The sequence below is a fragment of the Barbus barbus genome, assembly GCF_936440315.1.
Source record: "Barbus barbus genome assembly, chromosome: 19".
Taxonomy (NCBI): Eukaryota; Metazoa; Chordata; class Actinopteri; order Cypriniformes; family Cyprinidae; genus Barbus; species Barbus barbus.
The window spans coordinates 13,187,313-13,208,653 of record NC_136747.1 but is presented as its reverse complement, the minus strand read 5'-3'; the positions used below and the strand labels follow the sequence as shown (position 1 = coordinate 13,208,653).

Here is a 21,341-nt window from a genome sequence, read left to right as displayed (position 1 = left end):
CAACCAAAAAATTATATTGTCATAATTTTTATCAACCTCATGTTGTTCCAATCTATTATGACTTTTCTGTGGAACAAAATAGTAGATATTTTGTTATTGTTTTTTTGTGTTAGTTTTTTTCTCCTCTCTCTCTATACAATGAAAGTCAGTGGGGTTCAAAACAACATTGGACCACACTGACTTTCATTGTGTGAACCAAAAAATACATAAACATCTTATATAGAAAGAATATCTTTTTGTATTTCACAGAAGAAAGAAGTAACAGGTTCAGAGTAGGGCTGTAGCTATCGAATATTTTAGTAATCGCGTATTCTACCGAAAATTACATCGATTAATCGAGTAATCGGATAAGAAGTACTTTTTCTTTATTAAAGAGCAATACTAAATATACAAGAGAAAATAAGACAGGTCTCTTAAAATGAACAAGTAATTTGTTTCCTTTTTTTGAAAAATTTAAATTTTTATTGCTGAAATTGCATATATTAACAACTGTAACAATATTTAATTGCCATATTACATTCAAAATACAAATATAAAAATCCATTTCAAATTACTTTAAAAAAGATAAACATAGTACAACCTAAAACTAAGACATAAATCAAAATAATAGTCATAAAAAAATAATAAAACCTAAACATTGTGCAACTTAACTTTCAAGTTTCAGCCTAACTAGCTCAGGCATGACTTAGTCTTAGTCAAATGTATTATCCTCGAAGGGCAATTTGTTTCACAGCCAGCAGTAAACCATATGAAACAATGACAAGCACCACGACACACAAACAAAAACAATGACTTCCATTAATAATATACATACAATTATTTATAATTTAAGAAACCGATGGCAGCTGGTATAAAAGAGTTTTTAAATCTATTGTTTTAAATCTATTTTAAATCTAATATCTGTGAGAAGGAAGCAACTTAAAAACATTCCAGGGATGGCTGGGATCATTCATAATTAACTCAGCCTTCTTCAAAGTCCTAGCCTTATACAAGTCATTCAACTCATTTAAAGCCTGACTTAAGCCTTTACTGTCTTCTTAGAAGGCTTTGTGGCTTTTGTAAGAGGCCAAAACTAGTGGGCAGGAGGCTAACGTGGAACAAAAACAAGAGTCCATACACATAACATTTATTAACACATTTTTCAGCAACATGAATTTAAAGTTAGTTGGAGAGTAAACCCTCTTAAATGTCTCTCTGCATACTGGTGTGTGTGTGTGTGTGTGTGTGTGTGTGTGTGTGTAATCCTTTAAAGGAGCATATAGTTGCAAGCACAGTGCTCTGTACGTAGTTACAGTAAATGGCAGGGATGCACTGAAATTAAAATTCTGGGCCGAAACCAAGAATTCTGAAAGTGCATGGTCAAAAACCAAAAATGCTTTGTAATAATTATTTATTTTATTAAATAATATAAAGTCATTTTGTAGGACTTTTTAATTTAACTAAATTTTAATGACACAGAATTTGAAAAACAGAAGCCAATAAAAATAACCACACTTTTATTGAAAGAAAATTGGACAGAAAATATATTAATATTAAATATCAATGTATTTTTATTCAGTTCTATGCAACAGAATAATTTACATTTACATTTATTCATTTAGCTGACAAAAGCGACTTACAATTGCTATATATGTCAGAGGTCGCACGCCTCTGGAGCAACTAGGGGTTAAGTGTCTTGCTCAGGGACACATTGGTGTCTCACAGTGGATTCGAACCCGGGTCTCTCACACCAAAGGCATGTGTCTTATCCACTGAGCCATCACCACCACCAATCAGACATTTCTGTTGTTGTTGTTGTTGTTTTTGACTAATTATTCAAATAATGTCTAGTCCTGCAAACAGCCAGCCTTTCTCAAAATGTGGTGGGGGTGGTACCATCCTGATCATGTGCACACAATGTACCCACCCTTCAAGTGGCTGAAACAAACGCTTTGTACACGCAACATATTGTGTTATAATAATTATAGCTATGATTAAAGAAAATGACAATTATAAAGTTAGGTTTTATTTTCTCTCACCTAATGTTTTATTGTTATTTATTCTTAAAATAGCCTATAAAAACCCTGGCAAAGCTATTATTATCAGCGCGTATGAGCTGAGCAGCGAGGAGCAGATCAGTGAAGGAGATTTTACCAGCGTTGCCCAGTACAGCTGTACTACAGCATGTCACAGCTTAGTAACACTACTGCAAACAGGAACAAGTAGAAATTTCTTGTCAGCGCGTTATTTGAGCGGACTTAGCTTTTCCGGTGATCATGAGCGGTAAATGAGCAGAATGCACATTGATAGAGCGGAATATTGAACGGAGCGTCACGCGGCACAGTGATGAGAGTGAAACCTGAACACTGCTGGGCAGCGCGGCATATATTTCCGGCAACCGAAAATTCAGTGCATCCCTAGTAAATGGACTAAATGATTCTTCGAAGCACATAATTTGCCTCGATGATTTTTTGTATTCGAGTTACTCAAGGAGTCGTTTCAGCCCTAGTTCAGAGTAAAATAAGGATTTGTTAATGAGGACAGAACTATTCTATTAAGGTTGATTAGTAGACTAATTCAGACACTTTTGTCTGATATTTTAAATTAAATTATGTAGTTTTGTACTTACCTAATCTCTAAGTTCTGAATTAAAAAAAAAGACATTTCAGCTTTAAATCGTTAAAGTTGACTCAGTACTGTGTACAGTCTCTAGAGTTCTTAATTATCAGAACATACAATGACGTACGTGAGAGATAATGATGTGCTCCAGAGAATAAAATGCAGTTTCACATAACAAGCTTGATGACTCATACAGTCTAACAAAGAGATTTCAATGGGATCCAGTAAATACAGCTCTCTTCCTTAAAACAGAAAAGAAAACCGAATCAAATAAGCAAAAACAGACTGGCTAAATAGATCCCTAGTGAGATGGCGAGGCTGAACGCTTTTATTCAATCATAATGGAGTTGCGTTTAATGCGGTCAGTTGAGGAGATTTCGACTGGAAGATTAACAGGGTTTTCTCGCTTGCTCTCTCCGCTTCTGACATTCCCATGACAACACAGATGAGCTGTGTACATTTCTATTTTTTCATCACCCTTCACACCAGTCAAACACTGGTGATTAGAATATGGCGTGAAACCCCGCGCGCAAGGAAGGTGAACCGCTCAGAGCATATATACTATCTGAGATGCGCTTTTTAACTTCAGATGCCGGTGTGAAATCAGTGAAGTGTGCTGGGGGATGCTGGAAATAATGCACACTTTGGAGCGTGAATAGAGAGCAGGGAATAGTCAAGATTGATACTGGGCCATATAAAACTGCAGATTTTCTAGTATCTTTTTGTGCTGCGGAGAGAAGAAAAACAAGTGTTGCTGTATGTCACAACTGTTATAAGCATAGTTGTCAGTTTTGATGGATGCTTCTCAACTTTCTCAGAAAATCATGCATAGGGAATGAATTATCTGCACAAGCGAACAGCAAGTTTCTAGTGAAGCCGTCCTCTGCGAATTAACTGTTGGAATCTTATTTTATACAACAGACAAGGATTATGTTCTCTTATAGACAGAAAAAGGCCTCATATGAAAGCAGTGTGTATTTATTGTGCTGAGCATTTTAACAAGTTACCATGGAAGTCTATTTTATCCCATAGTTATATTTTTTATTACTTTTGCTATTGAAGCGGAAACAGGTGATTTAAGCAGTTCATGGCAACACTTTGAGGTTTGGGTACCATTCTGTGCAAATGTGGTCCTCATGTAAATCAAGTTTTTTTGTAATAGTTTTAATGGTCAACTCCCAGTAACCCTTTTATAATTTATGGCTACAGTATAATTACAAGAAGTCCTAAATATTTAGCAGTATATACTACTGTTCAAACATTTGTGATCAGTAAGATTTATGCTTATGCTCGGATATTATTTGATTGTAAAAACAGTAATATTGTGGAATGTTATTGCAATTTAAAATAACTGTTTTCTATTTAATATATTTGAATGTGATTTTTATTCCTGTGATTGCAAAGTTTTACTCCAGTCTTCAGTGTCACACAATCCTTTAGAAATCATTCTAATGTGCTGATTTAGTCATCAAGAAACATGTCATCTTCGTCATCATCTTCATTGTCTTCGTCGTCCTCTTCCTCTTCTTCATTATTTTCTTTATGCTTTTTTTTTGTTTGGAAACCATTGTTTATTCAGGATTCTTTGTTGAGTAGAATAATAGAATAATAATTGAACAGATAATTCAAAACAACAGCATTTGTTTGAAATAAAAATATTGTGAAACATTATAAATGTTTTTTACTGTTACCTTTTATCAATTTAATTTATTCTTGCTAAATACAAATATTATTATTGTTAAAAAAATGCATCTAGACTCTTACTGACCCCAAACTTTCAAATGATAATGTAACCGAATGAGAAACAAAACAGAGCATTATAAACATTTGGTAACATAGGGCTCAACCTTAACTAATTTTGTGAATGCATTTTTGGTCCCCATCACTCCACGGCTAATCCTTCGGTTTCTGTGGGGACTCAGAACTAAACGAAAAAAATGGTAGACCTAAATCAAAAATAAAGCACAAATTAGGCTACTGGTATTAATTATAAGCTCTATAAGCATTTAGGGCCTAACTGCATTTGTGAGAGATTTTTAATTCCTCAGCAAATCCCTCGAAGTCTTCCTCCTCCATATTGCTGTTAAAGAACTCAGCCAACTCCAGAGGTAGACAAACTGGCATGTCCACTTCTGTCGAGTCATCAGATTGGACATTGTGATCCTCAATGACACCAGTCTTCTGGATGGTGTCAGGCCACGTCAATCCGCTCCACAACATCCTTAAATGTTGCATGACGCTTCCTCCCGGAGGTGAAGCTGTGGTCACCATCCAGAGTTCCCACTGCTGACATTGTGGTGTGGTGCGACATGGGCCTAACAGTTTACGAGCAGCTCTGCGGAATAATGTGGCCATCGGAACAAACAGCAGGTGTGAATAAATCAGCGGTCAGGGTTTCCCCACACCTCTACCTCGACCGGATTATTACTATAGCTGTCACTCTGTCGGCCGCCCACAGAGGCTTGTTCTAATAACATCCCAGCATGCCAAAGGCATGAACAGGAGCGTTGGTCGATCCCAACATGACAGAGAGTGTTGTGCGGTTTCATCTTCTATGGCCACTGCACGAATTTGTCAACACCAAACCTGCTCTCTACAAACCCCTGTGGAGCTTGACTGTGCCCCAGGAAACTGTGGGTAGATTCAAAACCTCAGCCCCCTCATTGCGCAACAGAAAGCACGTACGCTAATAATGAGCGATGCAGAGAGGAATGCATTTTGAGATTATTAATAGACCTGAGCTTGGGAACATGCAAGATGTGAAAATAAAATAATTTCAATATATATACACAGTATATAATCATGTTAGCTGGGGACCAATAGCCAGGTTATGTGCTCTATTGGGTGCAATGCATATTATGTAGTTCCTTTAACAAACACGAATTTAAAATATATTGTTATTGTCACAGTTCAACATTATTTATATATATATATATATATAATATTCGTAATGGGATAGTTCACCACAAATGAAAATTGTCATTATTTGCTTTCATATATTTTAGATTCATTGCATGTAAAGTAAAACATTTTAAAAAATATATATATTTTTTATTTTGATGATTAGAGCTTACAGCTAATGAAAGTCAAAAATCAGTATCTCAAAATATTAGAATATTTACAGAATCCATGTTGCCAAGTTTCCACAGTCAGTGATGATTTGGGCTGCCATGCCATCTGCTGGTGTTGGTCCACTGTGTTTTCTGAAGTCCACAGTCAATGCAGCCATCTACCAGGAAATTTTAGAGCACTTCATGCTTCCTTCTGCTGAAAAGCTTTATGGAGATGCTGATTTCATTTTCCAGCAGGACTTGGCACCTGCCCACACTTCCAAAGGTACCAAAAGCTGGTTCAATGACCATGGTGTTACTGTGCTTGATTGGCCAGCAAACTCGCCTGACCTGTCAAGAGGAAGATGAGAGACACCAGACCCAACAATGCAGATGACCTGAAGGCCGCTATCAAAGCAACCTGGGCTTCCATTACACCTCAGCAGTGCCACAAACTGATCACCTCTGTGCCACACCAAATTGAGGCAGTAGTTAAAGCAAAAGGAGCCCCTACCAAGTATTGAGTACATATACAGTAAATGAACATACTTTCCAGAAGGCCAACAATTCACTAAAAATGTTTTTTTTTATTGGTCTTATGAAGTATTCTAATTTGTTCAGATTAGAATTGGTGGGTTTTTGTTAAATGTGAGCCTAAATCATCACAATTTAAAGAACCAAAGACTTAAACTACTTCAGCCTGTGTGCATTGAATTTATTTAATACACGAGTTTCACAATTTGAGTTGAATTACTGAAATAAATGAACTTTTCCACGACATTCTAATTTATTGAGATGCACCTGTATAAAGTCATTGTTCATTGCTAATCTTCACCTCCGCTGCTGCTTGCAAACAAATATGGCATCTGTGAGAGGTCAATAACATCAAATGTCATTGGTTTTAGAATGCCACCAAATGTCATGACACCTTGTTTGTACTTGCAGGTGAATCTTTGCCACTAGCCACCTCCAACCAGATCCTTATCCGCTTCTCTTCCAAGGGCCAGTCAAGCTCAAGAGGTTTCCACCTGGTCTACCAAGGTAAGTTGAGAGTTTTGAGTTCTCTTCCTGTATAACAAAAGTGGTTTTGATTTTTCTGTTAACCAGGGCTGTGCACCATTTAGAACTGAGTTAAGAATGAGTTTAATTTATCATTTTCATAATGAGAAAATATTTAAATTGGAATGATTTTGATTTTAATGTATTAGTAAATGTTAAAATGAACATGTAAATGTGCACACACACACACACAAACAATTTACATTATTATTTCCCATGAATTTTCCAATGTAACCTTTTAAAGTCTCCGAATGGAGCCAAACAGCATAAATGTATGAAATCTTCTGATTTACTCTTTGAATTTCTTCTCATTGTATTTCATTCAATTCAGGTTCAACATCCTAAAACCTCTCAATCATCAACTGAAAGGAAACCAATTGTTACTTTTTGAATTGTGCCCAAGCCTGCTATTAATTGCACAAATGTTGTGTGTGGGACGTTCCTATCAGAACTTGTGGTCATATAAATGTAGTCAGTTTTGATTGAGAGAGGCACAGTCATCTGAATTAGGTACTGAATTATTCACACAATATGCATGGTCCATTTATTTCTCTCTCAGACACACACACATTGTAAACAATGCTGTAAATGTTCCTTACCTCTTCGCCAGCCCATGGGGCCCCCATTGAAATGTGTTCAAATTTAACACCCTGCATCTTTCTCTATAATAGATAGCATGGTTTTTAGGAGCTAAAGCAGCATTATTGTATTATCTCGCCTCCCCTGTGGTCTACAGTCGTACGCTTGTTAGTTTCCTGCCGTATCCTTAATGGAAGAGTACAGCATCTTATAAAAGTATTAAAAGTAGTGGTGTTCTGGGGCATACCAACCAGCTGTATGCACTGTACCTACTGTGTGGTTCAAACTTAAAGTGCCAGTTTCGCTAACAATCTGGTGCATGACTGCATATATAATGCATTGCAAAGAATTTCTGACTTGGCAGGTGCCTTAAGGTCCTTTTTTGTACAAATTCATCTAACAATAGTGCATTTATTTGCTTTAGCTGTCCCAAGAACCAGTGCGACACAGTGCAGCTCAGTCCCAGAGCCCAGACACGGCAGGCGCACTGGGAACAACTTTGCGGTGGGAGCCGTGGTGAGTTTTGAGTGCAATGCAGGATACGTCCTGGAGGGGCCCAGTGCCATCGAGTGCCTGACTGTACCCAACGCTCTGGCCCAGTGGAACGGCAGCATGCCCAGTTGCATTGGTAAGAGTGCTATCGTCTCACACTCTTTCATGATCATCATTACAACAAGTCTTAAATTCAAATTAGCTGGGGACCAATAGCCAGGTTATGTGCTCTATTGGGTGCAAATGCATATGTAGTTGCTTTTACAAACACAAATTTAAAATATATTCAGTTATTGTCACAGTTGAACAGTATTATTATTTATTAATAAATTAATAGATTGAAAATATAGGCACTAAAATTTTACAGCAACAAGTTCAAACATAATGTTTACAAAAAATGATGGGCAAAATATAAACAAAAACAACCAGGACATAAACATGTAGGTATCTTATTTATTTTATTGTTAGTTAATACATTACATGTAAAATTGTTTATAATGTTTATACAAATATATAGAAATGTGTTGGTCCAGTAATTCATTTGTGTATTTATTATTATTTAGTTGTTGTATATTTATCTATTTTATTAATATTTTTGTTCTGTTTAGCATAGTTGTTTATAACTATGCTAAATAGTTATAAAGCAACATATAGCAAAACATTTCTTAGATATACTGTATGCATGTATGTGTGTTTTTATATAAACATGTATAAATACACAGTACACACACACATATTATGTAAACACTAACTTTTATTTTTGATGTGATTAATTGCAATTAATCAATTTAACAGCACTAATTTTTATATATAAATATATGTAAATATACATATATGTAAATTGTTATATATATAAAAAATAGAAACATACATATACTGAAGCCATGGCTCCTCAAGGGCTACTTCTAGAATAAATATTGACTTTGAATATAGTGGGAGCAAAGTAGTTTTGTCAGTTTTCCTTGGAAATTTGATAAAATAGTCAAACTTCTTTTTTTAAATTGGTAGATTTTACTACACTTGCTTAAGTGTTGCATATTTACTTGCGTCCCCAACATCAATGCATTTGCTTGGATGAGCACTGTGTTAGATACACATCACAGCTCTGGTGGTTTTCCTGTGGGGACACAGAGCAAACAGACTCCTACTCCTGCTCCTCTTGAGAGAGAGCTGTTGCCAGCAAACTCTCCCTGTGCCTAACAAGCAACGGCACACAGCTGTGGGCCAGCAGTCATGGCCTCCGGCGTGTCACACATCCACGAATTCGCACATGTGGCAGATGTTGCCGCAGGTACTCTGTGTGTAGACACTCAGGTACCCACACTCCTATGCAGCTGTTTATCTGTGCTTCACTGCAGCTACCAGATGCTTGACCACAGGAGCGGCACAAGGAGGAAGGTGTTGTCCTGGAAGATTACAAATACCCTTCCATACTGTAGGCGGTTTGTGTGATTTGCCTGCTCTACCTGCTCTTTCATCATTTTCTCTTTTTATCTGTGCTGCAGTGCCATGTGGAGGGAACCTTACTCAGCGGATAGGCACTATTCTGTCTCCTGGCTATCCTGAGCCCTACCTGAACAGCCTGAGCTGCGTATGGAAGATCACTGTGCCAGAGGGAATGGGAATCCAGGTACGGTCCTTCTAGCAACAATAAAATACCATTTTATCACCTTTTCTAAGTCCATTATGAATGCAAAGCATTTTTTTAAGTCTCTCTTGCTCACCAAGGCCGCAATTATTTGATCAAAAATACAGGGGGAAAAAACCCAGAAATATTTGGAAATATTATTACAGTTTAAAGTAATTGAGTTTAAAGTAATTGTTTTTTAATTATTATTTTACTATATTTTAAAATGTCATTTATTGTCATTCCATTATCCTTCCATATGTGTACTGCATTCAAAATTGCAAGGATTGACAGTGATAACCAAAGCCAAAAGCAGTTTTTGACCAAAGTAATATCAGTCATTACAAGTGTATTACAATTATTTGTGAACTGCCATTGACAAAGGCAGCTTGTTTTGATTGCGTTCATTAAGATGCTTATTTAAAAAGCACATTCTCTCTGGACTGTAACGTATGGGCTTCCCTGCACAGTGCTGGTTCAAGAAACTATTGTGGAGAGAGACAGTATCAAAATATATAAAGAGTCAACATACTTATCTCTGTTTCTGTGATTTTTCTAGCACTGCCTGAATTTTTCAGGGGTAAATTCAGTTGTATAATGCCGTTATCACTTCCTGTACAGTGTGTACTGGTGTCGCTACATATTCTTTGACACTTTTAAATGCAGTCACGGTAAAGCGTTTAACAAGTCTGCAATGCTTCAACTCTGTTACTTTTTTAACCGTATCAATTTTTCATTTCAGTGCAGACCATAAAAGTTTAGATTCTCAGGGAGAAGGCAGTAATAATCTTCAGATTTTGAACAGTATCTCTACAGTCATCATTTCCTCCAGTCATACTTCACAACTCTATTTAGCGTTACCTCTTTGGCACCTCCACAAGCTGGTTGTAAAGAGCTTTTTGAGATTATTTGGCACCTACTGTGGGTGGCCGTTTCTCTAAGGCCTGGATTCAATATATATATTACATTATTGCATCTTTCATTATGTCTAGTCTTAAACGAATTCCCGTAGCCTTTGCCTGTGGTTAATACAGCTAGGGCTGTAATACAGACTCTGTTGCGAGGGAAGACCTGATGAGACCTGACTCTACTGAAGTCAATATGCAACGGACCCATGACTGGTCCCTGAGGAACTCCTGAGCATAGTCACATGTATTTGTTGCTCTCCTTAAATATACACAGACATATTAATTACTTGCATTATATTGGTTTTAGTCTAATTAGGACACTAGAAATATCACAATTTGCCTTTGATATTATTTCAGTTATATCAAATAGCACCATGTATTTAAATACTGACATTTATTTACATTTGAGTTCATCTCCTTCACATGTCTTATATCAACATTTTTAATGCAGCTATAAAATGGTGAAAGTAGGCAGTGCAAGTTAGATACGAGTGATTTTTTTATTTTATTTTAAGTATATATTTCAAGTAGCATCTGCATCCGTCTCTCCAGACTTGTCTCACACTGTTGGATACTAATGTAATCAAATATAGCTCTGAACCATGGGAGGAGTTCAGGACCACTTACTTAATTGCTTTTAACCCAATTCATAATTCACTTCTCGCTGTAGGAGATTTGGAACCATGCAGAAATTATTACAGCATCACCAAAAGTAAAAGGGACTGATATGAAGAGGCAGCGGTATTAAAGGAAAGAGATGCAGATTGGGAGATTTAAGAGAGATTCCTATGCAACTTACTGTGCATATTTTTCATCTGCTCTGTTGTCTGTAGGGCTTGGTGATATTTATTGAATGCATTCAAAGTTTTGTAAAAATATTTATGGATAAATATTGCTGTTTAGTACTGTGCATTGCTAAACTGCTGCACATAAATGAAATTATTTTAAAAAAATTCTTCAATTTTTAGTCATTTAGTCAACAGTGTTTTTTGCCATACTTTACTTCTTGGTAATGCAGTGGATATCTATGATGGTTGAAATGATAGATCCCCTTATTTAAAAAAAAAGAAAAAATTCACCTTTTCATGCCAATTTGGATAAAACGCTTATGCATTAAATATTCCCAAAAGACTAAAAATTAGTGCTGTCAATCAATTAAAAAAATTAACTAATTAATCACAATTTTTTCCTGAAATTAATCGCGATTAATCCCACCTAACATTAAACTTTTTAAATCTACTTTTATATTGCAATAATTTCACCTATGCCCTTCAGCAAGTAGGACATATACAGAAATTGAATAAAGTTATCAAACACTAAATTCTAAATTAAATACAGATGAGTCCTTAAAGCTATAAAGTTATTGATTTCCTTTTTTTTGTTTTTTTTTTTTTGTTTGATGAACAGACATCACAGCAGCTGGGTTAATAGGTTATTTTGGCTGCTTTTTCTTTAAGAGCTGCCGAGGCGGATCTGACACGCATCGTGTTTTCTCTCTTTACACTCACTTTACATTTTCTGACCCACTTCAGGTCTTAAAGTCTCTATTAATGATCTGACGAGTGTGTTAGATGAGTGAGAAAGTGCAGGACAGTTTTGAAAACCATTTCAGAGACATGTTCTTAAATGTGACTCATACATTTCACGCAAGCACAGTTTTAAGGCAGTTTTAATCACCTTCATGACTTAACTGACCACGACATTGCATGCACATCGTTTCTTTAGCGCTTTGATATGAAATGATAAAGGCTACAGCGTGCGGCAGCGCCTTTGTTCAGTACAGTACAGTTTCCGCGCTCCTTTGACTCACGCCTGACGCTGAAGTGAAGTTGAAGCACGCGTCTGAAACATCTCCTATTTGAAATGCTCCTAAAGACGTTCTGTGACTAAATTAGCAAAAAAAAAAAGACAGAGGCAGCAGTTGTGAGTGGGGTGGCCAACACTAGCCCCGCCCCTTTGTTAACGCCGTTAAATATTTTTAACGCGTTAAACTGAAAAAATTATCGCCTGCGTTAACACGCTAATTTTGACAGCACTACTAAAAATATCAACAAAATTATACGTATCCACGTATGTGTCTGTGAGCTGGATCATATTCATAATTTCTGACAAAAAGGAACAAATATTATCACTGAACAATTTAGTTTCAGGTCTATGCACACTTCTTTCATCTTAAAGTTTAGGAAAGAAGCAAAGAAGAGCTCTCAACTGGTGGATTTGTTGTGTGTTTTCAGTTTGTGTCAGACAGACGGCTCATGACGGCGTGGATATAGAACTAGCCCCCTCCCTCTCATGAAATTTCCAATTCACTGTGTGAAGCAAGCACAAATAAATGTGCCATTTGACGGCAAGGCTATCAGATGTGACAATCTTCCAGCGATAGCCACAGTCACGCCACTGTGACCAGCCAATTTCTAGGCTTGTGTGAGGCTGGGGCGGAAAAATAAATGTCTACCAAAATATTTACAGGGCTGAACATTGAAAAAACTGTGTGAACAGCATATACAACAAATGCAGAAAAATGCCTCTCAGATTCGAGGGTGACATTTGAAGGGTTATATAACAAAAAAGGCATATTAAAATATCTTTATTTGGTATATTCTTGTAACTTTTCAAGACTATACCCTAGACTCAAACTTTAAAGCATATCATGCCTGATAGCCAAGTGCCTGTAATATTTTTCAGTGCAATCCACCGATACTCACAAAGAAGCAGCTGCTGTATTATTTCCTTTGTTCTGTTCTTTTCTCTCAGATCCAGGTGATTAGCTTTGTGACTGAGCAGAACTGGGACTCTCTTGAGGTGTTTGATGGGGGTGACAACATTGACACCATGCTGGGGAGCTTCTCAGGTGGGCTGTGTAATACTTCTATAACCCGGTTCATTACATAAACATGCATTGTCACAATAATCTTTCTGTTGCTGCTTTGAATGCTTGGATGTTTCCTCTCTGGATGTCTGAGAGAAAGGCACAGTTTGTCAATGTAGTTTTACATCAGTGTTTAGACCACAATATGATGTATAGAAGAGTTACTGCATTTTTGGAACAGTTTGTAGATCATAAGAATGATTCTTTATTGTCGTCAGTGTGCATTTGTGTTGCATTATGGGAAACAGAAGCTACTTACACAGTAGGGAAGGCTGAAGTTTCACATTTATTGGCACAAAGCACAGGCACAAATGTTACAAGTGCCCTAGAGAGAAATAAATGAATGATACATCTTAAAATGAATAACAGAGTACGGAGTGAAGACAAATGAGCCAATCAGATCCACACACACTGAGCCATATGACTAAAAGAGCTGTATAAACTCCAGACGAATGCATGCGTAACGATTCTCATCTGCATTGGGATTTTAGAAATCAATGCTTGAGAAAAAATTACTAAGTGTATTTTTATTGTATTTGACTTGACTTTTATGCAGTAGTTCAGAACACAGTGTAAATGCAAAGACATCGTACAACTTGATATTCAGATGTTTTGAAGCAGAAATGTCTGTATACTTGCCTGGTGAAAATAAATGCATGATGTTTTTTTTGCAAATTTGCAAAGCTAAGCTAAAAAATGCCATATTTTATATGTATGTTTTATCATATGTAATTTTCACAAAACAAAGGAAAGCATATGGTTAAATTAGCTACATAGCTATTTTAGTATAATTTGTATACTTGTATGTATTAATGTTTTGAATTAACTTTAATCTTTAATTGCCACTATCAAAAAAGAACAAAAAGTCAAGGACATGCTGATTCAACTACATAATCACAATATGCTAACAGCTTCTTTATTCCACAGGCACAACAGTCCCAGCCCTCCTAAACAGCACCTCCAACCAGCTCTACCTGCACTTCTTCTCAGATATCAGCGTCTCTGCAGCCGGTTTCCGTCTGGAGTACAAGAGTAGGACATCTGTTGCGAGTCCTGTGCATCTGGACTACACACTCATCAATAAAAACTCAACTAGCTTTTGCATTCATCTTTGTTTGTCATGTTTTGTTGTTTTCTCTCACAGCTGTGTCCCTCACTAGCTGTCCTGAACCGCTTGTACCCATGAATGGCTTCAAAGTGGGTGAGAGATTACAGATGAATAGTGTGATGTCCTTCCAGTGTGACCCTGGATATACTCTGCAGGTGAGACTGAACTTGCCAAACGTTGTACAAAACCGTGCTTGTTTCAGGGCACCAATGTTACATTAGCCATCAAGTGGTGTCCCAACACAATTCCAAAACAGTTTGTTTGTACAACGTACCAAAAATGTCTTTAAAACGCTCTCGGTAGCTGCTAAAAACACAATGTTGTCAAAGGAAACCATGATTAGCCTGGATTTGGGAGCGTGTTATGTAACCTGTCCATGTTAGCAGCAGCTTAATTTGTCAAGCTTTTATGAAAAATACATTACAGAGTTTAACATTTTACATCAACAACAAAATATGTTCTCCTTGGAAACATGTTTATTTTTAATCTGTGGACTATTTACAGTTATATACTGGTAGTAATGCCAAGGTTATGTGTTCGAAATACCTTTGTCAGCCAATTTATTTTTTTTTTTTGTATAAAATGGTGATTGGAGAGATGGGGCAGCAACAGTTTAATGGGTTTGCTGATGCCTAGCTTCTGAGGAGTTGCTTTTACATTTTCATGACCTGATGCTAGGTAGATTACTTACAAATAGCAGTCTATTACTGAAAATAAATTACATGATGAAATTTTTTGTTAGTTACGTAATCTGTTACATTGCACATTTTAGGTAATGAAATCTGACTACTTTTAGATTACTTTTGACCTGAAAAAAAGCTGAAATATTTTACTTATTTTATGCTATGTTGCCTTTCAATTTCCTGTGTAATTATAGGTACCTGACTAGTGACTGAACTGTGTGAACTGGGGGTGGGGGGTATAGGGAGAATCATTTATGAAAAATGTACTTCCATTTTGTGCATATTAAGTAATTGTGTAATGAATAAGAAAAGTAACTGTAGTCTGATTAAAAGTATTTTAAAATGAAATGTAATCACAATATAATTAAGTATTTTATATACTGTATAATCATTAACTACCTCGCACTGCTTGTTGGTCGCTGCTGCTCGGAACAGTGTGCAAACCTGACAGCTATTTCAAGACTGTTTGAAATTAGTTTGCATCTGCGATAGTAGTAGGATAGACTAGGTGCAGACTTAAAACAAGAAAGGTCGATGGGCTTCAGAACTTGGCTTAAGAAAGCCAAAAACCTTAGGGGAAAAGAATTATGGTCAGAGTGAATACTTAATGAATGAAGTAAAGACTGAAAAACAACAAAATATTTCTTATTTTTTATTTTTTATCTTTGCAGGGAGTCTCCCATATATCTTGCATGCCAGGGCCTGTGCGCCGCTGGAACTATCCGCCTCCTCTCTGCATCGGTAATAACTTCTGTCATCTTTTATTCATTTATTTCTTTTCTAAATCCTGGCTTCTGCAGATTTATGACTTCAGATCTACCACAGAGTCCCGAATGGTAAAGAACTACACGGGTACTTGTGTCCGTGTGTATAGCGGACCCAAAAAGTACTCATTTAAAAATGTACGAATTTCACTGCATTAGGTAACAAATGATCAAATAAATGATGCTACAGTGTTTCACAGAACTATCTGAGCAATGTTTGCAGTCATTGCCTTTATCTAGCTGGTCCCATGCTGATTTGTGCTAGATGTATGAGGTCAGGTCTTCTCAAGTTCTCTCAGATGTCCAAGCAGAGCAACCACATGTTTAGTTCATTTAATTTAACTATGAACAGGATCCCATCTGACAAGTGCGCTTGTGCCATCTTTCTTTAAAAGTGCCATTTGGTTTGTTAATTTATCTAATGCAGTGAAAAGAGCAGGGATGAAGAGTCTTCACATGATCAAGATAATAGCTTCACATGTTTCTTGAGAAAAACGTAATAGTGTCCTATTAGGTCCTTATTAGTTCTATCTCCTGCTGTGATTGGCGAGGCTCTTGAGATGATTCATGGCTTGGGCGGTCATCAGCAGTTTCCAGATTCCTGCTGCTTTTTCAAACACAGCACAGAGCACATTTTTAACCCCTCAATTCTATATAGATTCCATTCAGGATCTGAAGCTTTGTAAGGCTTCTCATCATATCCATAGAGTCTCTTTGAATCCAAAGCCAGGGCTTTAATCAGAGTGATATTTGAATCAATCAGTAGTTTAGACTCAAAGCCTCTAGAGGAGTAGGGGATAGAGCATGCATTTTCACTGATATGAAGAGATTGAAGGCTACAAAGGTGCTTGAGTGGCCTTTGATAGCTTTGGGAAGTGAATTGGCCTTTTTAATAAATGAAAGACTTGTTTTCCCTATGATGTGAATAGAAGAGCTAATGTGTTACATTTCTTTATTCAGCACAAAGCTTTTAGGGTCACTGCACAAGGTAGATGGCATTGCTAAACAATGTGAAACGTCAATCGACTTGCTGTAGATATCACAGAACATTGCATATTTACATCCTCTTTCCTAGTTTTGTTTTATTTTATTTTAAAATTAAATGTTATTATTTTCATTTACATTTATTTGAGTTACATTGAAATTTAAAGTAAAATCTGAGTTAAATTAAAAGAATCTTAGGCTTTCATATTTTTTTCTGCTTTCAATGGAAGCACAGATTACATTACAAGACACACACACACACACACACACACGCACGCGCGAGTGTGTGTTACAAATACGCAAACAAATATGTGTATATATAAATATAAATCCAGGTGATGTACTGTATATCTCATATTACATATTGCATATAAATTAGATTTTGTGTCCCAGATTTTCGGTGTGCTCTTAGACTTTTGGATCCCACTTATATAGCCTATTTAGCAACTATAAAAGCCATGCTGGCTCACCCAAAAAAGACAAGTTCATTTGCAGGTCAGTGACAGCAATTTTCACTTTCAGTCATCTGCCATAAATATATACATATATTCCCACCAATCAAAAGGAGTGGAAATAGCCTGTTAGTCACCTCATATTATTCTCTAATGATAGCCTGACAGCTGTCCGCTGTTTTTATTGGTATTTAGAAGTACTTGAACCTTGAGCTCAGCAGGTTTATACCACAGCATGTGTTTTCTACAAATGAATGTTTCCAACAATGTCCTCGCCATTTTTCTTTTCAGCTCAGTGTGGGGGAATCAGAGAGGAGATGGAAGGCACCATCCTCAGCCCTGGTTTCCCAGGAAACTACCCTAGCAACAGTGACTGCACCTGGAGGATTTACTTGCCAGTCGGTTACGGTGAGGACACAGCAGAATGAAAAGAGTTTACTGGTGTATGCCAGTAAGATGCAGTTTAAGATGACTGGATAAAACTGGTAATGCTAACCATGATATTTAACTGGTATATTACCAGGTTTTGCAGCTAAAAGTAATCAAATTCCTACCTTTTAGTTATTAAAACCAATCACATTTTTAATATTTTGTTTTTAGCATAGATCATACATGCACATTAGCTGGACAAGCCTGAAGAACACCATTTTAGCGTGATTTAAGCTAAAGATGCTAAATTGTTAATTCCTGTTAACATCCTGTTTTATCATCCAAACAGGGGCTCATGTGCAGTTCTTGAACTTTTCCACTGAGGCCAACCATGATTTCCTGGAAATTAGGAATGGGCCTTTTGACACCAGCACAGTGATTGGCAGATTCAGTGGGCAGGACATACCACCATCTCTTCTAACCACTTCCCATGAGACTACTATATATTTTCATAGCGACCACTCTCAGAATAAACCTGGCTTCAGATTTGATTATCAGGGTAAGGGAACTAAAAAAATACCTAGTTTAACCATTTTACTGAAGGGGGAAAAAAAACAACCTCCACATATTGTTGTAGTTAGCATTGTTTTTGCAGTTCCGCCTTTGCACATTTATTTTCTCAGGAACCTCAATTTGAATGTCATTTTCAATACCTTGCCAAGACCATCAGTCAAGATAACGAGTAAACACGGTAATAAGCCATTCTCTGTGAAGCTGTGCATAAAATCCATCAGGTATAAAATGCTGCTGATGCCAGAATCCAAAGTAGAATATGAGTCCAATGAGTGAATTTAAAATTGTGTCATAGAAATGGCCTTTTCTAGGATGGATCCATGAAAGCTATCAGAATTTACACTATAATGCAATGACAGTTTGCAGTATTGAAATGACTGAAACCTGTATTTACATAATTATGTGTATATTAGCATATAAATCAAGCATTATATCCGGCAGTACACCCTTGCTACCAAAGATGCTCTGATCTACAGAAATCAATTTCTTTAGTAATGGTCAGTCAGTCTCAAAGCTTCAGCGTATTTCCTTTTGTGTCTGAGATTTGAAAAAAAAAAAAAAAAAAAACTTTTGATAATGGCTCTAGAACTAAGGAAAAGAAACGCATATGAATTTTTGTTTATTTCAAAACTTTCTTCAGAATGACTTGAAAGACGTAATGGAGAAAAATAGACAGGGAAAAAAAATGATGAAACTCAAGAAAAACATCTTGACCCAGAGACAGAATGCGGTGATGTTAATATGTTTGGTGCTTTCACTGCTTGCAGTGAACATTGATCACTTGGTTGCATTGCCATGAATTTCAGACCTGCATATCTGAGAAAAAAAAGTGACAGCATTTTTATTTGCTGGAGCTTTGATTGCATTTGCTTTAAATCAAATCCCAGTCCTTCGTTGTTGTACAGCAATCAGTTGATTCCATGCATATGGTTTACATGTAAAATTCACAGAATCTAGGTTTAGATTTGTACTTGGAGCTCAGAGCAATCTTTTTTTGATGAAAGTTGATTTCTTTGAGGTGTCACAAAAGATGCACTCATCATGTCACAACAGATGCACTTGGGCCTGGCTTTCTTCTAGCAGGTTCAAAAATAATCATACCCTTTCCCTTGTCTTTCGTGTATCAATATGTCTGTCTTTTCCAGCCTACGAACTTCAAGAGTGTCCTGATCCTGAACCCTTTCACAATGGTGTGGTGGTTGGGGCTGGTTATAATGTGGGTCAGTCCATCTCCTTTGAGTGCTATCCAGGATATCAGCTGATGGGACACTCCATTCTTACCTGTCAACATGGCACTACGCGCAACTGGGATCATCCTTTTCCTCGCTGTGAAGGTACAACCCCCTCTTGTTTCCTCCCCCACATCAGTAAACATCTGGTATGCTTATTTGTATTCTGAGAGGACAGTTTTTATATAGTAATTAACCTGGTTTTATGAGGCAGATTTAATAACCCATACATTGTCAATGTCATTACACATTTGAATGTGACAAATTTCATTAATTGAAAATAGATGTAAGTTTTAAAGTTGATGTTCACCCCAAAATGAAAACTCTGACATCATTTAATCACGTCGTTCCAAACCTGTATAACTTTCTTTTTCCTGTAGAACACAAAAGGAGAGGTTTCATGGCATGTTCATGCTGCTCTTTTTTTATTTTACAATGCAAGTGAATGGTGAACAGCAGCTGTCAAGCTTCACAATTAGCAAAAAGTAACATGAAATAGTCTATATATACATGATTAACTTAACTACTAGCAAATACGGTGTTATGTATATTTAATTAATAGCTTTGTTCTCCCCATCGTCACTCCTGCATTGGATGTGTGGTCAAGGAGGGTAACTGCACATAAATGCAGATTCTTCACTGTTAACCATCCCTACTGACTCAGTGGCTTCTTTCTAACACCTCCTCCAAGGGGATGATGGGAAATGAATCGAGTTCATCCTTGACCCACATTCTCATGCTCATTTTTCTGTTGATTCAAGAGTTAATTATGCAGTGGGTCACGAGGTAACATGCACAGGGGATGCTGAATGCTCGTGTGAGAATAAAGACGCTCCAGGGAGGTACTCAAGGGGCTGACATAGCATTTGCAGCCTCGTCGCCTCATTCAGGCGCCAGTGCTTGGCCCAGCATCGCTGCACAGGTGAACCCGCAAATAGAAACATACATTATTCATCCACTTTGTGTTATAATATTCCACACAAAGAAAATCTTAGTATCAACCTGGGCCTTGTTAAAACACTCTTGCACTGTGTGTAATTGAAATTGAAGTAATCGAGAGCTCTGGTGTGACAGAGTGAAAAAGGAAAAATAGATATGACGCACTACACTCCCATGCTGTGTAATATGCACACTGTCAAGACCAAAAGATGAAAGTTGCGACTCTTTTGTTAAGCATTTCTTTCTTTTTTTTTTTTTCCTTTTCTTCATTTAGACAATCTCAGGTGCTTGAATGTCTCCTCCTGTAATATTTATGTACCTCAGAACAATATTCTTCAGCTTTAGTGGACGCTTAACTGGTAAATTAAATGGGTTGTAAAGGCACATCTAGCTTTTATAATAGCTTTTTAATACTGTAAAAATATCCTGATTATTTAGAATTGTATCATTGTATTCATATAATAAACCCATACCATAATAAGTTTAAAGGCTATATTCTGCCAAGTCTATACACAAACAGTCAAAAGGTTTTAAACAGTTTTTTTTTAAAGAATGTTCTTCTGCTTTTTTTTTTGCACTGAGTTAGCTATAAAGCTAATTTGCATCTGCAGTCCCTTTTGCAGGATGTTGTTACACAATTGTGATATAATCATGATATAAATTATTTCTGCATTGCAAATAACATTTCATATGTTAGAAACATCTTTCATGTGGGCAAGCTTTAGTCTTAACATTGCATAAATCAACTTTCTCTTACAGAGAAAGGTTTTCAGCATATGTGGGCATGTTGCATTCTCATTTGCTTAGTTGCACTAACATTGTGTTACTGTTCACAGAATCACAGCTTTAAAAACAAAACAAAAATATTACTGTTCAAAAACTTTTGACTGGTACTGTATTCATTTGACGTTTGAATTGAATTGCTTATAACCTGATCGTTGACCATGTGCACACTCAAGTCAAGTTTGTCCATCTTTACCAATCGTAAAAAGCTGCTCTAACAGTGGATTGCTTTAGGTCAAAGACTTAATGTTGTGGTGACTGATGAGATGTCTCTT

At 36.7% G+C, this 21,341-nt stretch overlaps 1 protein-coding gene across 1 annotated transcript in view; it reads left to right on the top strand.

Moving 5' to 3' along the window:
• LOC306885119 (CUB and sushi domain-containing protein 2-like) overlaps positions 1-21,341 on the top strand; it is a gene marked incomplete at its 3' end in the record, with an annotated part of 288,472 nt that overhangs the window by 223,903 nt on the left and 43,228 nt on the right. The window contains 10 exon segments of the mRNA XM_079441463.1: positions 6,594-6,689; positions 7,711-7,914; positions 9,284-9,408; positions 13,068-13,164; positions 14,110-14,214; positions 14,327-14,445; positions 15,645-15,714; positions 17,465-17,581; positions 17,892-18,101; positions 19,261-19,449. Of these exon segments, the coding sequence (XP_079297589.1) occupies positions 6,594-6,689; positions 7,711-7,914; positions 9,284-9,408; positions 13,068-13,164; positions 14,110-14,214; positions 14,327-14,445; positions 15,645-15,714; positions 17,465-17,581; positions 17,892-18,101; positions 19,261-19,449 (1,332 nt within the window).